At 45.3% G+C, this 20,917-nt stretch overlaps 1 protein-coding gene across 1 annotated transcript; it reads right to left on the reverse strand.

Moving 5' to 3' along the window:
* Nucleotides 1-1,892: 1,892 nt before the first annotated feature.
* SNUPN (snurportin 1) lies at nucleotides 1,893-20,880 on the reverse strand. Its single transcript, XM_082845348.1, has 9 exons — nucleotides 20,770-20,880; nucleotides 17,447-17,609; nucleotides 15,424-15,571; nucleotides 10,044-10,148; nucleotides 9,708-9,804; nucleotides 8,474-8,571; nucleotides 5,577-5,651; nucleotides 3,952-4,032; nucleotides 1,893-2,478 (listed from the first exon to the last, which is right to left on the reverse strand). The coding sequence occupies exons 2-9, from the start codon at nucleotides 17,602-17,604 to the stop codon at nucleotides 2,155-2,157; spliced, it is 1,086 nt and encodes a 361-aa protein (XP_082701474.1). The 5' UTR covers nucleotides 17,605-17,609; nucleotides 20,770-20,880; the 3' UTR covers nucleotides 1,893-2,154.
* Between the last annotated feature and the right edge of the window lie 37 nt (nucleotides 20,881-20,917).

Below are 20,917 nucleotides of genomic sequence, written 5' to 3' on the forward strand. Positions count from 1 at the left end.
CTTCTCCATTTCCTCTACAATCTAAGTTATGAGTTAACATTAAAATAACCAATATCCAATCCCAGAAACCTGTAACACAACCATATTTGAAACAGGTGGCAGGAGGTAACTTTATAATTCGCAGAGAAATATGACCAAGAGACATATTCTATTCAGTGATGATAAATAATACTGGCTCCTCAGTTAAAAATATAAGGGCACTCCCCTGAGATACAGCCTTCAAGCTACCATTCAGCAGTATCAAGTCGTGCATGGTGATAAGTTTGGCTAATATGTTCTTTGCTTCATGCATCTGTCCCCAGAGAGCGTTCTTTGGGGAAGTAGTCCTTCCAGACCGATTATTTCTGGGCAGAGCCCGGACAAGTCTCTACTGATACTAGCATGCACATCTCCTGAAATGATACAGTTGGCTGCTGGGAGCAGACTAGAGCATTCAGAAGAGACTAAACCTTTAAGCAGCCTACAACAAGCTTTTTGGCAAGAGGAACACAATGTTTCTATTGCAGAGTTGACCTAAATTCAGGAAAGAGCTTATTGATATAGGCACACTTAAATCTGCAGCCAGCTGGGTCATCATTGGGTAGGGGAGGAAGGGGTTTCTTCCTTCACCAATTTTACAGAGTCAGCCCGAGCAGCTCTTTAAGAGCCCAACACTGAGGCTAGTTCCAATGGTGTTCTGAATTTGTGTAATGAGGCTCTGCTTAACCACAACTTCTGCCCGGATCTGTTCCCAGAACTAATCAACACAAAGAAACAACTGCGTGTCAGACAAGATCTGCCCTGGATCCCTCTGAAATTTTGTCCACAGGATACTAGTACTGCTGGAGTGGAACAGTGAAGTCCTTTTGTCTTGTAAGAGAAGTCCTAGAAAAGTGGAAAGTAGTATGGGGAGCAGATTGAGGCCACGGGAAATGGGACACATTTCCTGAACACAGAGCAGAAACTGGTTGGTGTTAGATGCCATCTTCCACTCCCACAGCTGCCAAAGAGCTCTAGTTCACAAATCTGAATGGATCCTGCCTGCTCAAAGCACTTCATCAGCTCCCTTTCATCCATACATAAAACCCAAAACCTCTGTATAACACACAGGCCATTTATGATCAGACCCATCTCTTTCCAGCCTCCTTTCCCATAGCTTTCCAGCCCTACTTGACAACTGAGCCATGCTGAACCGACTTCAGGTCCCAGAGCAAGTCCTTCCCAGCTCTGGAGGGGTGCATCTGCACACCCTCCTGCCTCTGTGAGCAACTCCTGCCCTCCTTGTCTGCAGAGCACATTTCTGTCCCTCCTCTGAGCCTCAGCCCAGCTTTGAACTCCTCTGTGAAACCTCCCTCTGCTCTTCCCAGCATCCCCCCACACCCCATGCTCTATGCCCCTTTCTGCACTAAAGCAATCATCCCACCATCTGGACCCACTCTAGATGCTGGTGGGTTTATTTTCTCACTGGATCGTGAGCTCCTCAAGGGCAGGGATGAAGTATGGTCCCTCACCATAACCCACTCTACATAAGCACAAGGCTTATCTTCTGGAAGGTGCTCAAATGTTGGCTGAAGTAGTGAATGAACTCCATTTGCATTTTATCTCTGGCTGTGTCTAAACCAAAGAAAATCACACTTGTCTTCTCAGAAGAGGGAACATATTCAAATACCAAGAACTGCAGTTCCTGGTAAGACCTTTGAGAAAATGACGTTACCAACAGCAGCAACTGGAAACTCAGCAGAATGCTTAAGTGCTAAAAACAGAGTGAAATGGGCCAAGACTTGAACAGTCACGGTTTAGGGGGCCTGAAGGGGTAGAGGTGGGGGAGATTCCTGACTATCTAAAGTTTAAGAATCACACACACACAAAAATAAAATAAATAAAGTTTAACAATCACAAACAACTTCTTCCGTAAGAATTACATATATTTACATTGTGGATCTGAAATACATTTTCACAGGAGTTGCTGCTCAAATGCAAAGACTACCCAATCTGGAAACCTCCCCCAACTGTTAAAGCCAGCACTTCAGATAGGAGATAAGCTGTTTCCAGCTGGAGTGGCTTTGGAAAGTCTGCTCTAAAATGAAGTCATCTTGTTCTCGTCACTGTCCTCCTCCCCAGCCTTCCTTCTGGGACCAACCCCCATCCTGTGACTCCCAAAGGACGCTGCCCTCTCTAGTTATCCATGAGGCTCCCTGGGTGCTTGGGGCTATGGGGAGGGCTCTTCAGCTTGGGGGTAGACAGGTGCTCCAACTCATAGCGTCCATTCTCAGAGGACTTGTGTGTGAGTATCTTCTTTATTCCCTCCTTCTGGCTCCTCTTGTGCTCAATAATCTGCTGGAGCTGGTACCCAGCATATTCTGGCTTGGCAGTCAGCGGGCCAGCTGGCACAGCTACGCCAAGAACATCTGACACCATGTAGGGGCGCAGCCAGCCCACCAGAGGAGTGCTTCCAGGGGTATAGTGGGTCTGCTTGTGGTAGAAGAGAAGCCCATCTACCTACAAGAAAGAAAACCAGGGATCAGAATGACTTCTGGGGCCACATGTTTGTAGGAGACCTATATGCACTGGGGTAGCTCTTGTGGTCCAGCTCTTTTTTTCTGGGTCACTGCCAGAAGAAAAAGAGTCTTTGTTTCTCACACATGAATTTCTCTAAAAGAAGACATGGCCTAGAAAACTAAATTTTAGAAAATAAAAACATAAAAAGTACTTTCCCGTTTACAGCGTGCTTTCCTACCTAGTATTTCACCCTCTTACCCATCATGGAAGTGTCTGGGAGATGAAGCCGCTCAGACTCAGGGAGTTCTGGAGCCTCCCTCAAACACACAGTGAGTATGAAGCAGAAATTCAGCTTGAACCCAGGTCTTCTCTCCTCAAATCCCATTCACTTTGCACCACCCGGAGGTCTCTGTAGTGGGGGATGTGCTCCACACCGGGAACAAAGCCGGGGGACTGGACAAGCCCCTCCAAGATGCTGGACTGCTGAGTGCGGGGGAAACAGCCTGTCAAGAAGCCCTGCTCCCCAGCCATTGCTGGCTGCCTAAACCTCCCCCTAAATTGTCTGTGAGCTATGTTCTGGGAAACTCAGTTTTTCTCAACGGGAAGACCTCCCACAGTCCCATATGTTCTTTTCTGTGATTCAGTGACTCATCTCTAAAAAGCATTTATTGTCACTGGGGCATAAGGGTTATAAACAAAGATGGTGTTCTTACCACCTTCTTAACTGACTCCCAGAAATGAAGGCAACTCAGCCTTTGCCATTTCATCATTTGGGAAGCTGTGATCCTTTTAGCAAAATTATATCCAGTTCAAGCGAATACTTGCAGGTGACCAGGCAGAATTTTAAAGGGTATCATGGGCAAAGGAAGTCTGCTTGTAGGGTAACTGCAGGTTCTGAGGATGACAAAAGACTGCCCAGGACTGAGGAGATTCTGGAGAGGTGAGACTTTCAGCACTAAAACCAGGGAAGTCCTGGGCAACCTTGGACAAGTTGGTCGCCCCACTGCCATGCCACTGCTCAGCAAGCACTGCCATCCCTGGGGACCATTTGCTGTTCGGAGAAAGGAAGGATTAGGAATTCACAGCCCTGCAGTCTGTCAGTCACAGAAGCCCCAGCTGTGGCAGTCAAACAAGGGGCCTCGTTCTCTGGCTTGTAGCAGAAAGAGGCACACAAGAAGGACCTAGGAATGGAAGCCTCACCCCTCTCTGGGCCTCAGTTTCTCCATCTGTAAAATGAGGGAGTTAGATGAGCTGTCCTTTCAAGGGCCCTTCCAGCTCTGGCATTCTGACTTATCTGGCAGGGTGGCACTGAGGCTATGAAGGGCCACGAGCACATCCTTTTCCAAGAGTCAGCATTTAGCCCTTTTCTGATGCTTTGACACAGCAAAGTCAGAGGCTCTCTTAAGACTGTATAACCAAGTTTCCCTGTGTCTTACAATCAGATCAGAGCAATTAAAACAATGGTTTTGTTACCTCAAAAGGGAAATCCATAGACAGCACCTTACACAGGCTCTCAGGGGTACAAGGGAAATTCTTTAGCCCCACAAATTTAAACTAAAACATAAATTAGAACAAAGAATTAGTACATGTTACAAACAATATTGGTTCCAGCAACTGAACAGCTGTATCAAAGAAGAGAAGTTTTCAGTCTCATCCTTCCCTACCCACTCCCCTCTACTTATCCTCTGAATTACTAGGTCAGGAGTTCTCAACCTTGCTTTATACAGGAGAACCATCTGGGAAACTCTTAAAAATTACTCATGCCCAAGCACCACCCCGAGATTCTGACTGAACTGCTCTGGGGTGGGATCCAGTCTTTTTTTTTTTTAAGCTCTCCAGTTGATTCATGCAGTCAGGACTGAGAACCACTGCCCTGTGCTAGGTTTAGGGATTCTATGTTATTCTCCCAGCTCTATGACAGTTGCCCCTAATGAAGGACTGGTGAAGCCCCTTTCACACCAGCAAAAGTTTTTACACTTAAGCAGTATACCAAAGTGATTAGGACTATGACAACCTCTGAGTCAGATTGCCTAGGTTTGAATCCCAGCTCTGTCAATCATTTAATTTCCATATGCCTCCATTTTCCCATCTGTAAAAAGGGATAATAAAATATCTACTTCATAGGATTGTTATGCAGATACAATGAGATAGTACATGTAGCACACACAGAACAGCATCTCAGAGAAAGCAGTACCCATGTTCCCTTTCCTCAGTGCATGTTCTTCTAGGACCTTATTGATAACATCACTGGAAGTACTGGTCCCATTTATTGTCCTGTAACTGGTTATTCAGTTGCTTTTAAAAATGCTGTAAGCAACCCAAGCAAATGCCAGTCTACAGGGCTTAACTAATAAAATGCAATGAAAACAACTGTCCCATATTTAATCACTGAGCGAAGAGCCAAGACATTTGGGTTATCATCCTGGGCTATGGGACCTTGGGGAAGGCAGTCCCTTCTCTGAGCCTATATACTAATCTATAAACAGAGGGGACTGACTAGATGAGGTCACTCTTAGCTCAGATGCAAAGGCAGAGGTTCTCAAAGTGTGGTCCATGGACCAGCAGTATCAGTTTCACTGGAGAACTTGTTAGAAATGCAAATTCTCAGGCTTTACCCCAGGCCTACTGAATCAGAAATTCTGGGGGTGAGGCCCAGGAGCCTACATTTTACCAAGCCTCCAGAGGCTGCTGATGCAGGCTACAGTTGGAGAATTCTAAATAGTGTTATTAATAAAAACAGTTATTAGCATTTTATACCAACCACTGTTTATTGAGTGCTCACCGTAAGTATTATGCTAGAAAGACTTGTATATTTATATAATTTGGTTCTTAGAACAACCCTGTAAAGTAGGTATTATTAACCCTATTAAAGAGATGAAGAAACTAAGGCCAAGTAAAGATATTAACTTAACCTGGCAATTGTTAAAGCGAAAACTGGAATCTAGATAACTGTTAAGTCCATACTTTTCCCACTATGCCATGCTGCCTCAAAAAGAAAAAAAAAAAGATAATTTCATTCATAATGATTATATTTAGATAACAGACCAATCCAAACCAATCCCCATAAAGAACTCTGCAATCCTAACACCAGGCCTTACGGGATTGAGCTTGGTTTTCTCTCCCAGTCCTTCTTCTGGTAACTTTGAATGCATCCAGTAGAATCGGAAATCAGTCTGCCAGAGAAGAGAAAGGGAAAGATTAAAAACTGCTCCCCTCAAACTCTAATACGAACAAAAACACCCCATTCTAAAAAGGTACCTGATGGTCAAAAGGTACAAACTTCCAGTTATAAGATAAATAAGTACTAGGGATGGAAGTACAACACAATGACAATAGTTAACTCTGTTGTCTGGTATATACATGACAGTTGTCGAGAGTAGATCCTAAGAGTTCTCATGGCAAGGGAAAAAAAACATTTATTTTTTTCTTTTCTTTTCTTTTTGGTATCTATATGAGATGGTGGGTGTTAACTAAACTTGCTCAGGTAACTATTGCAAAATATATGTAAGTCAAATCATTGTGCTATACACCTTAAACTTACAGTGTTGCATGTCAGTTTTATTTCAATAAAACTGGGAAAAAAACAGCCACCTGATTTATGAAGACCTAAGCCCTTCTCTCACCCTCATTTCCCTTAAAACACTGCCGTAAGGTCAGGAAGATGTTCATAAAATCTTTAAATGTTTTTTCCTTAAAATCCAATAGAATTATTAATAGTAGTAATGCCAACATTTATCACTGAAGGCCTACTATGTCTCAGGCTCCATGCTAAGGACCTTACATACATAATCGTATTAATCCTCAACCATCCTCTGAGAATTGTATTATTATTATCTCCATTTTACAGGTGAGGACTCTGAGGCTCAGAGAGATTACATCACTCACCCAGGTGCACACAGAAATACTATGGGACCAGGACTCACCAACTCCAAAGCACATTATGTTAACCCCTGTTTTATTTTACCTAAGGATTAGAAACTACTTTATAGCTGTAGCTTCACATAAACTACTTTATTCCAAATTACTATTGATCTAAATTACTGATACATATGCTTCTGTTGTTATTTAGGGACTTTTCTTTCTTTTTTTTTAATTTCCAAAACCAAAAATAAAAAACCCACAATCTTTTCTTTATATTGTCAAAATACAGGTGGCTTTAGTTATCAAATTTGTAGGTTGTAAATGCATGTTATGAAACATCCTTCAACAGAATTATAGGAAAATATGTTCCTGATTGAATTTTTAGTTTTTAATTTTTAAAAATTAATTAATTAATTTTTGGCCACATTGGGTCTTCGTTGCTGCGCGGCCTTTCTCTCTCTTTTTTTAAAAAATAAATTTATTTATTTATTTATTTTTGGTTGCACTGGGTCTTTGTTGCTGCCCGTGGGTTTTTTCTAGTTACGATGAGCGGGGGCTACTCTTCACTGTGGTGCGCGGGCTTCTCATTGCGGTGGCTTCTCTTGTTGCGGAGCATGGGCTCTAGGCGTGTGGGCTTCAGCAGTTGTGGTTCGTGGGCTCTAGAGCACAGGCTCAGTAGTTGTGGTGCATGGGCTTAGTTGCTCTGCGGCATGTGGGATCTTCCCAGACCAGGGCTTGAACCTGTGTCCCCTGCACTGGCAGGCAGATTCTTAACACTGCACCACCAGGGAAGTCCCTCAATTGAATTTTTGAGTTCTGAGTTTTAGGCTTGGCTCTGCATTTGGGCAAGGTACTTAACATCTGTGGCTCTCAGCTTTCATATCTAAATGATGAGGAGTAATAACAATAGTACATACTTACTTTTTAGAGTTGTAAGGGGTTCAATGAGATCATGCTCACAAAGTGCTTAGCAATGCAGGTCTTGGCTATTTTTTTGTTGTTGTTTTTGTTTTTTTATCTTTTGGCCACACCGTGCAGCATGTGTGAACTTAGTTCCCTGACTGGGGATTGAACCCATGGCCCCTGCATTGGAAGTGCAGAGTCTTAAACTGGACCGCCAGGGAAGTCCCTTGGCTATTATTTTTTGAATGAGATGCATGCTAGAATTCTGAAGTACCAGCACCTAGCACAATTTGGAAACCTAGCTTGGGGTAATGGCTACAGAACGAAGCAGCCTGTGGTGATAACCTGTGATTCGGACACGTGGGCCTGCATGAGGATCGCCTGGAGGTTTATTAAAACGTAAGTACCATCCCCAGAGTTTCTGATTCAGTAGGTCTAAGAATTTGCATTACTAACAACTTTCTGAGGCCACACATTCAACATTCTGAGAACCACTATGATAAACTAATTGACGAGGAGCATAAAAAACCCACCACTTTAAAACTGGGACAACGATGGGGAGCATAGGAGCAGAGATGGACCCTGTGGGGTGACCTAGCCTCTCTCTGATGACTGCGTCTGTCACTCGAAAAAATCACCAATCTGAGAAAAATGTTGTGGACAGGTGAAACCTAAGGGGAGAATATTGGGTGGCGGGGCCTCTCCTCATTTGGAAAATCTCCTTCCAAAGCTAACCCCTCAGAGATTCGAGGCCTTACGGTCATACCAAGGAGGCCCTGACATTTTCAGGGTCAAGATGTGGTTGGTGAAGAGTGGAGGTGACAGAAGTCTATTTGATGGTGCTTAACATTCCACCTTCTCTTCCTTGTGCCGCCTGCACAAGGCAGCATCCCCTTCACCTGCAACCTTCCCTGCCAGCAAGCCTCCCACACTCTGGAGAGAGGGGAGGGGGCGGGTACAGCTTCTACGAAGTCCCAGCCTACCCTACACTCTGTTTCTCCTTCCTCCCCTCAAGAATTGCTATGCTTCCCTTAGTTCCTCCTACCTCTTTTTATAAATGAAGCTAATTTAAACACACCCAAAGATGCAAGGAACATTAGACAATGTTCTTGATATACCACATCCTGTACACACCAAGAAGTTGGTCACGTACTAAACACACATGCTGAGCCACTTTCCTGGGAGGAGAGGAGAAAACAGGAGAAGACATGAGGGGAGTATCAGTCCTTACCTGGCAGTCATAAAAAGGGTGTCCCCGCCAGCACATCACGTCCAGAACGTAGTAGGTCTGGTTCACCTCACTGTAAATGCAGTCCAGAATGGTGTAGTCTGGAGACGCAAAGTAGAAAGTCAGTACAGGGTACCCCTTCCCATCAAGGTTCCCTCCACCACAATCTGGGGAGCCCCATCTTAGGGGCTTGGGAACCGAATCCAACAATCCTCAGTGCTCACTGCAAGCACCAGCACTACAGGACAAAGTTCTTCACAGCCTTTTCTGGCTACCTGGCACAGTCTAGGGGTGACCTGAGGTATGACAGCACAAGAAGGATCAAGGCAATGCCAAGTGTGAACTCTGAACCTTTAGAAAAACTGGGACATTTACTCACCTTAGAGAAGCTCAAGTTTGAAGGGAAGTAATCTTCCATTTTAGTTTACAATTACTTTTTGAGTTCCTAACACAGGCACTGTGTTCTGTGGGGAATATTAACTATAAGTAATCCCTGCCTTTAAGGAAGTTACAATCCAGTTAAGGAGATAAGATGATTACAGAGGAAAGAACCAAGACCTGAATTATACAGCACAAACTAAGAAAAACGAGAGTTCCAGAAAATGCTTCATGGAAGAGATGGGATATGAACAATCTTTTGGGATCAGAGGACTAAAATAACAGGGTAGAGGGGAGGTGGGAGCGCATTTCAGGCTCGAGTAAAAAAAGCCAATAGAGGGCTCAGAACAGAGGACAGGAATAACCACCAGCAGAGCCTGGGCAGACAGAGGTGAGAGAACGGTTCTGGCAGCTCTGCCAACTCCTCGCTGAATGACCCCGGGGCAAACTTTCGTGACCTTAGTCTCCCTGGTTGGGCCCAGGTGGGAGGAATAAGCTAAGATTAGGACACTGAGAAAGGCGAAAAGGGAATTCGGCAGGAAGCCACAGCAACAGTACATTACATTTGGCCTTCTGGGGGTCCTTTCCCCAGAAAACTGCACCTGTCATCTTGTGATGGAAGTCCATGGGAAAGGTGCATTGACTTTAATTTAGGGGTTTATTGCCCAGCAGGTCTCACAAGTTGCAACTATTCTGCTACTGAGGAGGCCTGACCTTGAGGGAGAGCCCAGTGGGCAGGATATTACCTGTGCGCAGTTTCAAAAGTATGCTTTTAAAGTGGGTCTTTAAAACAACTAACTAAGCAACTAACCAAGCACTGATTATAAAAGTTAATAAACAGTAAATTGTATGTAGGTACCTTTTGTTGTTGCTGAGTTTCGCCTGTTGCCTCCTGGCAGAAGGGAAGAAAAGCTGCTGACGCAGTAGCCACTCTTGGTGTAGGCACTGGTAGAGCCCTGTGTGGACAATTACCATTCTTGTCAGGCATCAAGGTCTCCTCACCCTCCTGCTTCCACATTCTGCAGGGGTGCCATCAGCCCAAAGATGGCTCTCATCAAATCCCTCCTGCAGGAAAGCGTTTCAATCCCCATGGCAGGGACAGCTGCTGTGGCAGATGAGGAACACAGAGTGTGCAGAGAACCCCTCCCGCCACAGGCCAGGCATGCTGGTGCCGGGGGCAGGAGTAGCTACTCACCCTGGAGGCCACAATAAGGGCTCTTTTTCCAACAGGGCACACGACCACAATCCATTCCTGACCCAAATCTGAAGGGACGTCAATTAACCACTCTGAGAGCATTAACTGGGAACACAAAAAATGGTGTTAAAAATCAACAGGGCTGTGCTACTCCCATGTTTACAATGACAAAGAATTCACGTCCTATATATATAATAAAAATACATGTAAAAGAATGAGAACAGAAAAGGGTGACAGTGGGACCTCCACCCCACTAGCTCTTAGTAGTCAACTCATCTCCTGCTCACTGTGAACTTCCACTTCTCACCTTCATTATCTGCATCCATATCCATTCTTACTACTTCACCCCCTGTATGGGGGGATGGGACCCTCTATCTTTCCTTACTTTGTCCACCCACCTACCATTATCACAACCATTATGTTCCAGGGGCTATACTTCAGAGATGAATCAAGTCCCTGACCTTGAGATGCTCTAAACTAGATCATTTCCCAAACTAGTGACCCAAATACTATACTAAAGGATGTTAGGAAATCTACCTTAAATTTTTTTAAAAAAAAGGGCTGTGGTGAAATGAATTTGAAAAAATTTACTCTTCCATTCATCACTAGTCCCTCCCATCTATACAAGACTTTAGCCTATCAATTAATACTTCCCACTGAATCTCTCATCTCTCCCATCTCTCCTTCCCCTTAGGCCACAAAATACTTAACCCCTAATCCTCAAAACCAAGGCAAAAATGAAAACCTTTTATCACTCTACATTTCTATTAAGATATTCCACGTTCTCTCTTTTTTCAACTACTTCGTATTTCTTTTTTTTTTTTAAACATCTTTATTGGGGTATAACTGCTTTACAATGGTGTGTTAGTTTCTGCTTTATAACAAGGTGAATCAGTTATACATATACATATGTTCCCATATCTCTTCCCTCTTGTGTCTCCCTCCCTCCCACCCTCCAACCACTTCGTATTTCTTGCTGCTGCCTTCCCACCCACTCTGACACCCGCAGTCCAGATTTGCTACCTCACAGCCCCACCTGACCTCCTTGCAGCCAAGTACCTCTATTCCCTCACCTCCCCCTCCTTCCTCTACTCCTGGTGTAATGCTGCCAGTCACATCCTCCTCCTTGACACATGCTCCCTTGGTCCCATGACAGTACTTTTCTGTTTTTCCTCCAAACATTCCTCCACATACTCCCCCAAAACATATAGATAATCTTCAGGGGGCTGTTTTAGGTCCCCCTTTTCTTTTCTCTTAGATGCTGTTCCCCCCGTGGGGGTGGAACTCATCTACTTCACTTGTCATTTCTAAGATGATGCCTCGTAATTCTCTCTCTTTTTTTTGTTTTGGCTGCGTTGGGTCTTTGTTGCTATGTGCGGGCTTTCTCTAGTTGTGGCGAGTGGGGGCTACTCTTCATTGCGGTGCACGGGCTTCTCATTGCAGTGGCTTCTCTTGTTGTGGAGCACAGGCTCTAGATGCACGGGCTTCAGTAGTTGTGGCACACGGGCTCAGTAGTTGTGGCTTGCGGGCTCTAGAGCGCAGGCCCAGTAGTTGTGGCGCATGTGCTTAGTTGCTCCATGGCATGTGGGATCTTCCTTGACCAGGGCTCGAAGCCGTGTCCCCTGCATTGGCAGGCAGGTTCTTACCCACTGCGCCACCAGGGAAGTCCCCTAATTCTCTTCTTTTTCATCTCCAGACTTCTTTCCTTTCCTCCAAACCTATATTTCCAGCTGTCCATTTGCTATCTCTTTCTGTGTTGGTCCTCTCTGTACCTTAAACTCAACATAGCCGAAACAGAATTCACTGGCTTCTGTTGCTCAAGTACCTCCCATCCCTGAAACACCCACCCTTCCCCTTCTGCATTCTGTGCCCTGTTAATATCATCACCTTCCTCTCTGTTATTCAATTAAACCCAAGGCATAATCAACACTCTCTCAAAGAATAATAGTAATACAACACCAAAAGCACAAATGACGAAACAAAAGATAGATAAATTAGACTACATCAAAATGCAAAACTTCTGTGCTGCCAAAAACATCATCAAGAAAGTGAAAAGACAACCCACAGAATGAGAAATATTTGCAAATCATGTATCTCATAAGGAACTTGTATCTAGAATATATAAAGAACTCTTATAACTCAATAATAAAAGACAAATAGCCCAATTTTTAAACAGGCAAAGGATTTGAATAGACATTTCTCCAAAGATATACGAATGGCTAATAAACACATGAAAAGAAGCTCAATATCATTAGTTACTAGGGAAATAAAAATCAAAACCATGAAACACCACTTCACACCCACTAGGATGGTTATATTCAAAAGGACGGACAATAACGAGTATTGGCAAAGATGTGGAGAAACAAACTCTCAAACATTGCTGGTGGGAATGTAAAATGGTGTATTCACTCTGAAAAACAGTCTGATAGCTGCAGAGTTATCATATGGCCTAGTAACTCCACTCCCAGGTATATACCCAAGAGAAATGAAAACATATGTCCATGCAAAAACATGTAAATAAATGTTCATAGCAGCAATATTCATAATAGCCCCAAAGTGGAAACAACTCAAAAGGCCATCAACTGATGAATGGATAAACAAAATGTGGTATATCTATACAACAGAATATTATTTGAAAAGACATGAAAAGGAATGAAGTTCTAACACATGCTACAACATAAATGAATCTTGAAAACCTTCTAAGTGAAAGAAGCCAGAAGCAAAAGGATGTAACTCATATGATTCCATTTATACGAAATGCCCAAAATAGACAAATCCATAGAGACAGAAAGTAGATCAGTGATTGCTAGGGCCTGGAGGGAAGGGGAAATGGGGAGTGACTGCTAATGGGTGTGAAAATATTCTAGAATTAGATAGTGGTGATGGTTGCACAACTCTGTGAATTACTAAAAAAATACTGAATTGTACACTGTAAATGGGTGAATTGTATGTTATGTGAATTGTATCTCAAAATGGCTGTTTAAAAAAATAGCAGTAGCAGCTAATACTGTGGGGCATTCATTATGGGCTCTGGGCTAGGTATTTAAGGTACACTATTTCATTTAATCCTTCTAACAATCCTACGAGATAGGTACTATTACGATGTCCCATTTTACGGATAAGAAACTAGAGACTTAGACTGGTTAAGTAACTTGCCCATGGTCAACACAGAGCCTGACTTTGAGGTCAGTCCATGCGACCTGAGCTTAAACCCTTACCCGCTTCTCATATTGCCTCTCCTAGCCATAAATTCTGTTCATTCCACCTGGCAACATCTCTCATACTCATGACCTCTTTTCCTTCCCACTTCCACTGCCCTTAGCACTCATCAGATCTTTTAGCAAACCTAAGCCCCCTACCACAGTCTCTCTCTTCCAGGCCTTTCTACACTGATGTGGTAGTCATCACATGAAGTCCCACCTCTGCCCCTGGCTCAAAAAGTCTCAGTGGTTCCTCACAATCTAGACCCAGAGTCTAAAACCTTGTACATATTTCTGCTATACTCTTCCCCCTACCCTATGTTGCTCCATCCTCACACACACTCTGCACACCCCTCCTGAACACATCATATATTCTTCTCCCACCTCTCCCACCTTCTCCCACCTCTCCCACCTCTTGCTCAGCCTGATCCTGCGGCCTGGAATGCCCTGAAATGCTCTGTACCTCCACCTGTCCTACCCATGTTTCCAAACTGTCTCCTCTTTCATTAAGTTTTTCCTGATTTCACAACCCTGCTTCCTTCTCTGTTGGAAGTTAATTTCACTTTCTTATTGCAAAAACCATAATCTACACTTATTAGAGGAGTGCATGGGCTATTTCTGGCCCACGTCTATCTTCCCCTGAGAATAGCCTAGCTTAACGTAGAACAGGGCCTTCAACAATGCTTGCTTGGGGGGGACTTTTCTGGTGATCCAGTGGCTAAGACTCCGCACTCCCAATGCAGGGGGTCCGGGGTTCGATCCCTGGTCAGGGAACTAGATCCTGCATGCCACAACTAAAGATCCCACATGCAGCAACAAAGATCCTGCGTACCGCAACTGAGACCCGGCGCAGATAGACAGATAGATAAATAAATAAATATTTTTTAAAAAGCCAACATTCTGGGGCTTCCCTGGTGGCGCAGTGGTTGAGAGTCCACCTGCTGATGCAGGGGACATGGGTTCGTGCCCTGGTCCGGGAAGATCCCACATGCCGTGGAGTGGCTAGGTCTGTGAGCCATGGCCACTGAGCCTGCGCGTCCGGAGCCTGTGTTCCACAACAGGAGAGGCCACAACAGTGAAAGGCCCGTGTACCGCAAAAAAAAAAAAAAAAAGAAAAAAAAAAAAAGCCAACATTCTGTTTTAAACAAAAACAAAACAAAACAATGCTTGCTCGGGACTTCCCTAGTGGTGCAGTAGTTAAGACTCTGTGCTTCCACTGCAGAGGGCATTGGTTCGATCCCTGGTCAGGGAACTAAGATACCGCATGCTGCGCAGCATGGCCAAAAAATTTAAAAAACAACAAAAACACAATGTTTGCTCAACAGAACTAAATTGTACTTTGTCATAGAAGATGTCTGTGCTATATTTGAGGCAGAGAAAGAGGATGGGAGTGTGTGCACTCAGGAACCATATTCTTAAGGTGGGAGAGGATTCTGAAGTGACAAGACACTTGGGTTATAGAGAGAAGTATACAATAGCAGGGTAGACCCCCAGCCCCACTCAGACGCATGCCCTCCCTTCTGGAGAATAACTGGGTTGCCTAGAGCACTGGACAGTCTCCATGCCTGCTTCACCTATGGAGCCACAAGCCACACTGATTTCCTCTCCGGAATCAACAGGCCACTTAGTCAAGTCTGTTATAGTGATCTGTTGTTTCATGGCCTCAACCTCACCTAGGCCAACTGGCTGGCCTGGGGTGGCTGGGCAGGCTCCCAGTATTCAAGGACCTCCAAGCTCCTACCACCTGAGTGTGAAGACCCAAGGCTGGCATGTTAGTCCACCACTTGGGAAAGACTACCAGCTTGGGAGATGGCGTGGGGGACAGTGCTGGGCTGGGCAGGCCTGATCCAAAACAGCTGTATAACGACTAGTGAAGAATGGCGTCCGCTAGCATATCAGTAGCTCAGGGGCTTTAAATGCAGCAGGCCGGAAGCCTTTGCTAACAGCATGGGGTAATGATTCCCAAACCCACTACCCAGACTCTATCAGTGACCCCTGTCAGCACACAAAACTGTAAGTCATCTCTTTTCATCTCATAACTTTTATGTACATCAGCACTTTCGTTGCAGATGCTATTCCTTCTTCCTGCCTCATCCTCCTCTTTAGGGCAAGTAAAGAGCTTTGACTGCACAGTAAAGGGAGCAGGACCAGCTGCGCCTAATCTTCTCTGGAGCACTCACTTGATTAGCATAGCGTTTTGGTAACTTCTTGCCAGTGTCAACGTCCATTTCCTCATCATCTTTCTTTTCTTCTTCTTCCTCACTCTCCATCCCTGTCCAGTCATCTTCAGCGAGTCTTCTGGCATGGTTCACATAATCCAGCCGCTTTCTGAGAAAAGAAAAGGCATAAGGACAGGTCTTTACGTCTTATAGGAAGACACCCTGAAATGTGACAGATGTAATTCAAAGTCTCCAAATTCAAGAGCAACTTGGGAATTGTGGTGGGGTAAGAGATGACAAAATTTCCTTTGTAAGCCTTAACTAGTGACCACCTCCTCACAGATCCTAAATAGGAAACCCCCTCTGAACACACTCAGCTTTCCTCAGTTTCCTAAGAATAGGCAAGGTACAATATTTAAAGGAATTCTCAGGGTTCGCTAGTGGCTGATCCTACTCCTACCCATCCCACCCTAGACTCCCATCTCCACCCCAGGTGAGAGCTGACACTTCCCTGCCTGGCAGATATACCATCTGAAGGCTCCCAGGGATTGCAGAGAGGAAACACCGAGATGCAGTGAGAAGTTTGAGACAAGGACAGCTTCTGGGACTTTCTGAGGAACAGCCAGACCTTTTTGCAGTTCCTAACTTTCAAAAAAGGCCACTTAGAAAAAACTAAGGAAATCTGAGTAAAGAAGTATGGATTTTAGTTAATAATAATGTATCAACATTTGTTCATTAGTTGTAACAAGTGTACTATAAGATGTTGGGAATTCCCTAGCGGTCCTGTGGTTAGGACTCGGCACTTTCACTGCCGTGGGCCCAGGTTCAATCCCTGGTTGGGGAACTAAGATCCTGCAAGCTGCTCAGCGTGGCCAAAAAAAAAAGAGAGAGAGGAACTTGACATTTTGGAGGGAGACTTTTCACCACATACTCTTTTTTAAAAACACTTATTTATTTATTTATGGCTGTGTTGGGTCTTCGTTGCTGCATGCGGGCTTTCTCTGGTTGTGGTGAGCGGGGGCTTCTCATTGTGGTGGCTTTTCTTGTTGCGGAACACAGGCTCTAGGCACACGGGCTTCAGTAGCTGTGGTGCACAGGCTTAGCTGCTCCGCGGCATGTGGGATCTTCCTGGATCAGGGCTCAAACCCATGTCCCCTGCATTGGCAGGCGGATTCTTAACCACCGCACCACCAGGGAAGTCCCTTCTCCATGTACTCTTTTATGTATTGTGAATTTTGAACCATACGAACATATTACCTATTCCAAATTAATCACAATTTTTAAAAACTGGGGATCAGGGGAATGCGTGATCTGAGAATGTAATCTGCAAGCAACCCAGAGGCCACAGGGAACCATCTCTGCTAAACACATCTAGTGATGAAGCAGTGGGCAAAATGCAGCTGTCGATAATTCCTCCTAATCCTTAATTCCTTAACCAGAAGAGGCCTGTGTTGCACTGAGAATAAAAGGATAGGCCCTGCCTTCAGAGCAGCCCATCCTCAAACACTCCTATCCTGCAATCAATCTCTTTCCCTGTTTGCTCATCTTGGTATTGAGACCGAAGTGTATGGAAGACATTTCCTCAGATTCCCTGTGGAATTATTTGTCTTGAATTCCCAAGGGCTCCACAGAAACATCTGGGCTGAAGGAAGACAGGAAGCCCACACCAAAGCCAGGAGTCAGACTGCAGGAGAAGGCACACAGGGAATGTGGGGAGTGGAAGTATGGGAGTGGCTTTCACAAGTCCCTAAGCTACAAAGCTCAGTACCACTGCCAGGAAAAAAGAAAAGAAAAATTTAACCAGAGAGTTGAGCTTTTGCTTTCAAACTTCAGTCTCTCCCTACTCCCTCATTTTTCCCAAGCTCTGGGTGTAAAGGATGTCTACCTCTGCCAGGATTTACCCCTCCCAACCTTGTGGGCAAGAAGAACAACCTACAAAGGGTCCACTTTGAAGGTGGCTCTGTAGAGACAAGCCTGGAGCCTCCTGAATGGTTCACAGCTCCCAGCCTACAGAGAGAAGCCAAGGAGTTAAAGTATCCCTTACGATTTCTGCAGTTCCAGTAACCGGCGGCGCCGCTCACTCTGCTCCAAGGAACTGTACTTGGACTTGTACTGGGACAGGCGGGGGTGTGGGGCAGCTGTGCTGTTCAGATCTTGAGACACAGAAAAGCTACTAGCCAGGGCTTGACTCAGCTCTTCCATCTTCCCTACAAAGGAAAACATCAGAAAATTGTTCAATCGTTTTGTATCACCTTTCGGGTACAGGCAGTTATGGTGTAACATGATGGCTACATTCCTAAAAAACCTCACTTAATCCAAAATCACAATTATTTCTATGGGAAAAAAAAAGATGTTAAAGGGTAAGTGAGTTACATATGAGCAGTAATGTTTTTCTCACAGATATTTTAATAATGAGCATTTTGATACCTCTGAGTGTATAAACTTCAACATCAATCAAATTCACCTTGTGATTGAATCTAACTTTTGCTCTTTGTCATCATTCACCAGGGACCCTGTCATTAATTCCTTCTTACAATCATTGACATGCAGTGAAGTAATCGATCATCTAATTTTTTTCCTGAATATTTCTAAAAAGCTGTTACTCAATAACTAATGTAATTTTCTTTTTTAACATTTTTTTTTTTTAATGTAGGGCTTCCCTGGTGGCACAATGGTTAAGAATCCACCTGCCAACGCAGGGGACACGGGTTCGAGCCCTGGTCCGGGAAGATCCCATGTGCCGCGGAGCAACTAAGTCCATGCACCGCAACTACTGAGCCTGCGCTCTAGAGCCCACGAGCCACAACTACTGAAGCCCGCGCGCCTGGAGCCCGTGCTCCACAACAAGAGAAGCCACTGCAATGAGAAGCCCGTGCACCACAAGGAAGAGTAGCCCCCCCTCACCGCAACTAGAGAAAGCCCACACACAGCAACGAAGACCCAAGGCAGCCAAAAATAAATAAACTTAAATAAATAAATAAAATATGTAATTTTCTGATGCAAGTTTTATCTGATTGGCTGTTTAGTTCTCCAATAAATGCCAACTCATATCAAGAAAATTTAGTTCCAGGAGAAGTACTGGTTCTGGAGCCCAGGGAGGAAGACAAGAGGAGCCCAAAACCCAAACCTGGCAGTTACTTTCTTGCTTTATAGCTTGTTTTGTTTATTTGCTTGTTTGGGGTGGGCAGAAGGAAGGTTTCAGGGCTACCTATGCAGGACTCATTTCGAAAAGAGCTAAAATATGGAAGGCTGCCTCCCAGTTAACACCAGCTGCTCTAGAAAATGTGAAGGACAGACATGTGGTACACTTGGGAGACAGAGAGTAAATCATATTGGAGACAGACTACCAAGGGCCACCCTAAAGAACGGGAGTAGAGAGAAAGATGTGAATTCACACTTCACTCACCCTTCCATGAATGAAGGTATGAGGTAGCACAGGAGCTCACCTAAAGATGAAATGTGCACCTCAAGGAATTCCCTGGCAGTCCATTGGTTAGGACTCTGTACTTTCACTGCCAAGGGCCCAGGTTCAATCCCTGGTGGGGGAACTAAGATCTCACAAGCCGCCACGGCCGGAAGAAAAAAAAAAAAAAAGTGTGCCTCGGACTGCAAGAAAAGAGGAACATTTGGGAGAAATTTTATTCACACACCTGGGCTGGCCCAACCCTTCAAGTTCTAGTATAAACCAGAGGGTACCACCAGTGCTTACACTCCACCCCAGTCCAGGTCCCAATGCTCTGAGCCTCAAAACCAACAGGTTCATTGCAGAGCCTCCACAGTTAAAAATACAACTCTATGGGCCTCTACTTGGCAAAGAGTTATTTTCCATTGCACATGTGAATTCAGATTTTCTTTCTTAATTTACGGCATTAGATTTTTTTTTTTTAATGCCCGCACCATGCGGCTTTCGGGATATTAGTTCCCAGACCAGGGATCAAGCCCCCAGAGTGAAAGCGCCGAGTCCTAACCACTGGACCGGCAGGGAATTCCCTAGATTTCTTTTTTCTAATTTGAAAGGAACTTTTTTTGTGTGTGTGGTTAAAAACGCATGACATAAAGTTTACCACTTAACCATTTTTTTTTTTTTTTTTTGTGGTACGCGGGCCTCTCACAGTTGTGGCCTCTCCCGTTGAGGAGCACAGGCTCCGGACGTGCAGGCTCAGCGGCCATGGCTCATGGGCCCAGCCGCTCCGCGGCATGTGGGATCTTCCCGGACCGGGGCACGAACCCGTGTCCCCTGCATCGGCAGGCGGACTCTCAACCACTGCGCCACCAGGGAAGCCCCACTTAACCATTTTTAAATGTACACTCCAGTTGTGTTAATTACATTCACATTGCTGTGCAATTTCCTAGAACTCTATTATTCTTGCAAAATGGAACCTTTATACCCATTAAACACGAAAAAAACAGAAACAAAAACAAAAAACCCCACCTTTTTAAAACTTAAGATTAGCATATTATGTGTGGATTTGAGGCGTGTCTTAACATGTATGTTATGCAACCGGGGTGGCCATTCGTAGTTGAGGCTGCGTGATGAGTACTTAGGATCCTAAATGGTATGCTATTTTCTGTATTTTTCTATACTTTTGTGTAAGTTTGAACACTTCCATAATAAAATCTTTTAAAAATTCATTATGTCTTCGTCTTACCAAAGTAATGACCCAATCTAAAATACATTTATTAGGCCTCATCGTGCTTTATCTCGGTGTGGGTTCATGCTCTGCCAAGAAGCATAAAATCCTTCTTAAAATTGATGCCTTGGATACTGGGGCGGCTGGCTGTACCTCCCTGTATGGCTGTCCTTGGCTGGCTCCTGCTCTTTCAACCCATTCTTCGGAGGATGATGACTCCAAGGGTTCTGACCTGGCGGCCTCAAACTCCACCTGTATCCCATTTCCGACCCACCCAGGCCCCTCCCCCGAGCTCCAGACTCCAATTGTCCCCCGCTACTGCCTCTTCCTCCTCTCCCTCCTCCTCCCCCTCCGGGGGCGACCCGCCTCGAATCCCCCAGCCAGGATCTAGGCCTCCTCAGCGTCTCCCACCGGGCTTCAATGCGGCCGGGGGAACTGAACTCCACTCGGCCGCCCTCCCAGCTACAGGCGCGCACAGCTTTTCTCTATGGATGGGGTCATCTAGGCCTTGCATGATTCGCCCCTCCCCCAAAAAGAAAATCCCTGAGGGGTCCTGGCCCGACAGCCTGGAACTGAAGAGTGGAAGCGCGCCCAAGGAGAGGCCCCGGCCTCGCTCTGCCCCTCCAGGTCATGTCTCGGGAAGCCGGGAGTGTGCAGCCGGCCACAGAGAGTTACAGCCGGGCGCCCAGGGGCAGTTCGGGAGCCGGCGGGGCCCAAGCTAGAACCGACGACTCACCAGGCCGAGGTGACAATTCCACGCGCAGCCGCCAACGCCGCCGCCGGGGGCCGACCAATCAGCTGCCTTTAGAGAGCCTGCCCCGCTCCCTTGGCCGCCGCCGTGCCGCCGGGCTCACCCACCTAGCGCTGGGAGTTTCCGGCTCCTC

This window comes from Leucopleurus acutus, assembly GCF_964270905.1.
Source record: "Leucopleurus acutus genome assembly, chromosome: 1".
Lineage (NCBI taxonomy): Eukaryota > Metazoa > Chordata > Mammalia > Artiodactyla > Delphinidae > Leucopleurus > Leucopleurus acutus.

Coding starts and splice junctions, on each gene's coding strand:
- SNUPN (XM_082845348.1), bottom strand. CDS start 17,604: ATGGAAGAGCTGAGTCAAGCCCTGGCTAGTAGCTTTTCTGTGTCTCAA. Junction 15,572..17,446: donor TTACTGGAACTGCAGAAATC/GTAAGGGATACT, acceptor TTCTTTTCTCAG/AAAGCGGCTGGATTATGTGA. Junction 9,805..10,043: donor CCCTTATTGTGGCCTCCAGG/GTGAGTAGCTAC, acceptor TTGTCCACACAG/GGCTCTACCAGTGCCTACAC.